A 2,849-nucleotide genomic window follows, 5' to 3' on the forward strand; every position below is an offset into this window, starting at 1 on the left:
TGGGGATTTTTAAAAGGAAGTTAGATGAGCACCTCGCCGGGGTCATCTGACCCCGGTGCTCTTTCCTGCCAAGGCAGGGGGTCGGACTAGATGATCTACCTAGGTCCCTTCCGACTCTAGCTACTATGAAACTATGAAACTATGACAAGTGCACAGAACTGATTGAATAAAGGAACCCCAATTTTATATGCACCACAGTGCTACGTATTTGATTTGAATTGCTGCTTCTACACTTCTTTTCAGGTCTTGTCATTTGGATCTATCACAGAGTTCCAGCTCCAAGTTTTTTGTGTGAAACAGAGATGCAGAACTTACTGGATAGTTTTTCGCGTATAAATCTCTTAAAACAAGATTCTTCCCTTTCATTTTATCTAGTATTGCAGTTGAATTCTTTCCTAAAGGGAGTTAGAGAGAGAGAAAAGATCTTGCAGTGTTATCCCCTGGGACTTTGGATAGCTCTGCAGCTGCAGTAGATGCTGTCATCTTGAGGTGTTCAACTATTCTGTGTGGGAGCCTTTAACTGGACTTTGTTTTCACTACAGGTCACTGCACTTGGGGAATGAACTGTAGGTTTATCCATCCTGGTGTGAATGACAAAGGGAACTACTCCTTGATCTCCAAACCAGATCCCTTCTCCCCCAACGGCGCACCTCCCATCGGCCCTCACCCACTGATGCCAGCCAACCCTTGGGTATGAATGCAGCAGTTTACACGTTTGGAGAGGCTGCTCTTTTTTGCTTGAATTGATCTGCACCTGTTCTACAGGGGCTGAAGGGTTTACTAAGTTGGCCTGTAGTATAGCAAAATCAAACAGGCCTGCGGGATAGGTTCATTTTAAGAAGGCGGTTTATATGTTGTGAAACCATCAATAAATGGCCATAACTTCGCAAGTCTACCCTGGATTTAGGGTGTTCACAGAGTTCTGTGGGACAGCCTGTGCTAATGTTTGCAGATGTCTCATATTCCAACTTTGTTCTTTTCTTCTAACAGGGTGGGCCAGTAGCAGATGAAATTTTACCTCCACCCCCTCCAGACCCTCCAACAGAAAGTGCCTGGGAAAGAGGGCTCCGGCATGCTAAAGAGGTATAACTGCTCCTTCTGCAATACGTGGTCTGTCTCTCAAGCCAGCAGGTCTGTTTCCTCGGTTGCGAAACAATGGCTGATGTATTCGGAGCCACTGAGAAGGACTTTCTTTCTGGTTGCTGTATTCTCTCACCTCTTTGGAGATGGTGTAAAGAAGGATGAGGGCATAGTGCCTCATTTGGGTCTGTTTTAGTTTTGAAATGTACAAGATTTTTCCTGTTGATGAAAGCCAGGAACATTTTTTTTTTTTACATTTTTTAGCATTGTTTTTTTGGGAAGCCCTTTACCCCAACTGTCCTCTTTATATTGTACCCCACATCACTCTTCTGACCATGAAGAGCTGGCGTCCAGCACACTTTTTTTTTCCTTATCAACATTAGCTAGAAGAGAGAACTCATGCACAGTTCAAGGCTTACCAAAGTCAACCCCCACTTCAACTATTTGCCTGTTTCTAAGCAGGTCCAGTGAGTTTTTGTGCCCCCCTTCTCCTTGCGTAAGCCCCCCCTGTGGTACTTGCATCATAAAGCTCACAGTGTTCATCTACAGAGGCATTGGTTTAAGTTTCCAAGAGCTTTTCAGTGATCACACCAGTCTCCCTGTCTGATCCATCATTTGAGCTCACAAAATAATAAAGTGTACATATTCTGGTCCTGGAAAACATCGACATCCTGCATCTTTAGGGGACTGAGCAGCAGAGGGAGGGTTACTTTTGAGCAGGTCCTTTCTGAGTGGGGTGGTGCTGTCAGCATGCTAACACTTGTTCTCTGTGCCCTGATGTTCATCCTTCAGCCTGCTTTTATACTTTGCATTGTGGCAGGTGTTAAAAAAGGCAACTATGAGAAAAGAACAGGAGCCAGATTTTGAGGAGAAGCGGTTTACAGTGACCATTGGAGAGGATGAGCGGGAATTTGACAAGGAGAATGAATTTTTCCGGGACTGGAACTATCGCATCACAAGAGATGTCCGAGATCCAGCGTAAGAGCCCGCTTTGTGCTTGCCATCTTTCTTTTTGGAGTGGAGGGGTGGGAAATGACCCCAGCCTGTGTTCTTGATCAAATCCAAACACATTGGTGCTATGGCCAGGTCTGACTTTCTCCTTCAAGCTCTGCAGTACATACAGCTCTGAGAATCACACTAGCTTGTGTGACAGCAGCTGAAACACCACAGGCAAAAAACCTGGCTCCACTGTTCCTTTTGAGACGCCTCTGAGTAGTTCCAGGTTAACACCAGTTTTTCCTTCAAGTGTTTTAGCCCTGTTCCTTGGGCTGTACCCACACTTACCTGGTCTGGCAGCACAGAGAAGGTGTCAGCTCCTAGTATCTGCATGCCTGTATGCTTTTGGTGGCTGTGCTCCAGTAGCTGTACCACCAGCAGGGAAAATGTACTGGCTGTGGGGTGACAGTAGAAACCATGTCCACACAAGAGGTGGAGTTGTTCTGCCATGGGGAGTTCTGTTGCCACAGATAGGCTTTGGGTGTGGACCACACTCTGTGGTGCTGGTCCTAGATAAAGCACTTGTTAGGACTTTAGCCAAGAGGCTTAACCTATTCACAGTTGAGACTCCCTGTAGGGGTAGGTCTCCATACAAAGGGAAGTAGCTGAAGCCTGAGGCTCCAAGCGTGCAGTAAAGTCAGCAGGAGTGATGGAGACCTCGATCTGATTCCGCTTGGGTGACTGGAAGCAGTCACTTTCGGGAGGATTTTTAGTAGCTATAAAAACGAGTAATGTAATTATATATATATAAAAAAAAAAAAAAAAAAAAAAAA

The 2,849-nt window shown here is 45.5% G+C and overlaps 1 protein-coding gene across 11 annotated transcripts in view; it reads left to right on the forward strand.

Annotated features, from left to right (window-relative positions):
- ZC3H18 (zinc finger CCCH-type containing 18) overlaps window positions 1–2,849 on the forward strand; it is a 45,243-nt gene that overhangs the window by 8,251 nt on the left and 34,143 nt on the right. For all 11 annotated transcript variants that reach the window (XM_019536013.1, XM_019536015.1, XM_019536014.1 and 8 more), the window contains exons 4-6: window positions 543–691; window positions 991–1,083; window positions 1,901–2,058. In XM_019536013.1, coding sequence (XP_019391558.1) covers window positions 543–691; window positions 991–1,083; window positions 1,901–2,058 — 400 coding nt within the window. The remainder of the gene's footprint in view (window positions 1–542; window positions 692–990; window positions 1,084–1,900; window positions 2,059–2,849) is intronic.

The sequence above is a fragment of the Crocodylus porosus genome, unplaced genomic scaffold (assembly GCF_001723895.1).
Source record: "Crocodylus porosus isolate Cpor-Errol unplaced genomic scaffold, CroPor_comp1, whole genome shotgun sequence".
Classification (NCBI taxonomy): domain Eukaryota; kingdom Metazoa; phylum Chordata; order Crocodylia; family Crocodylidae; genus Crocodylus; species Crocodylus porosus.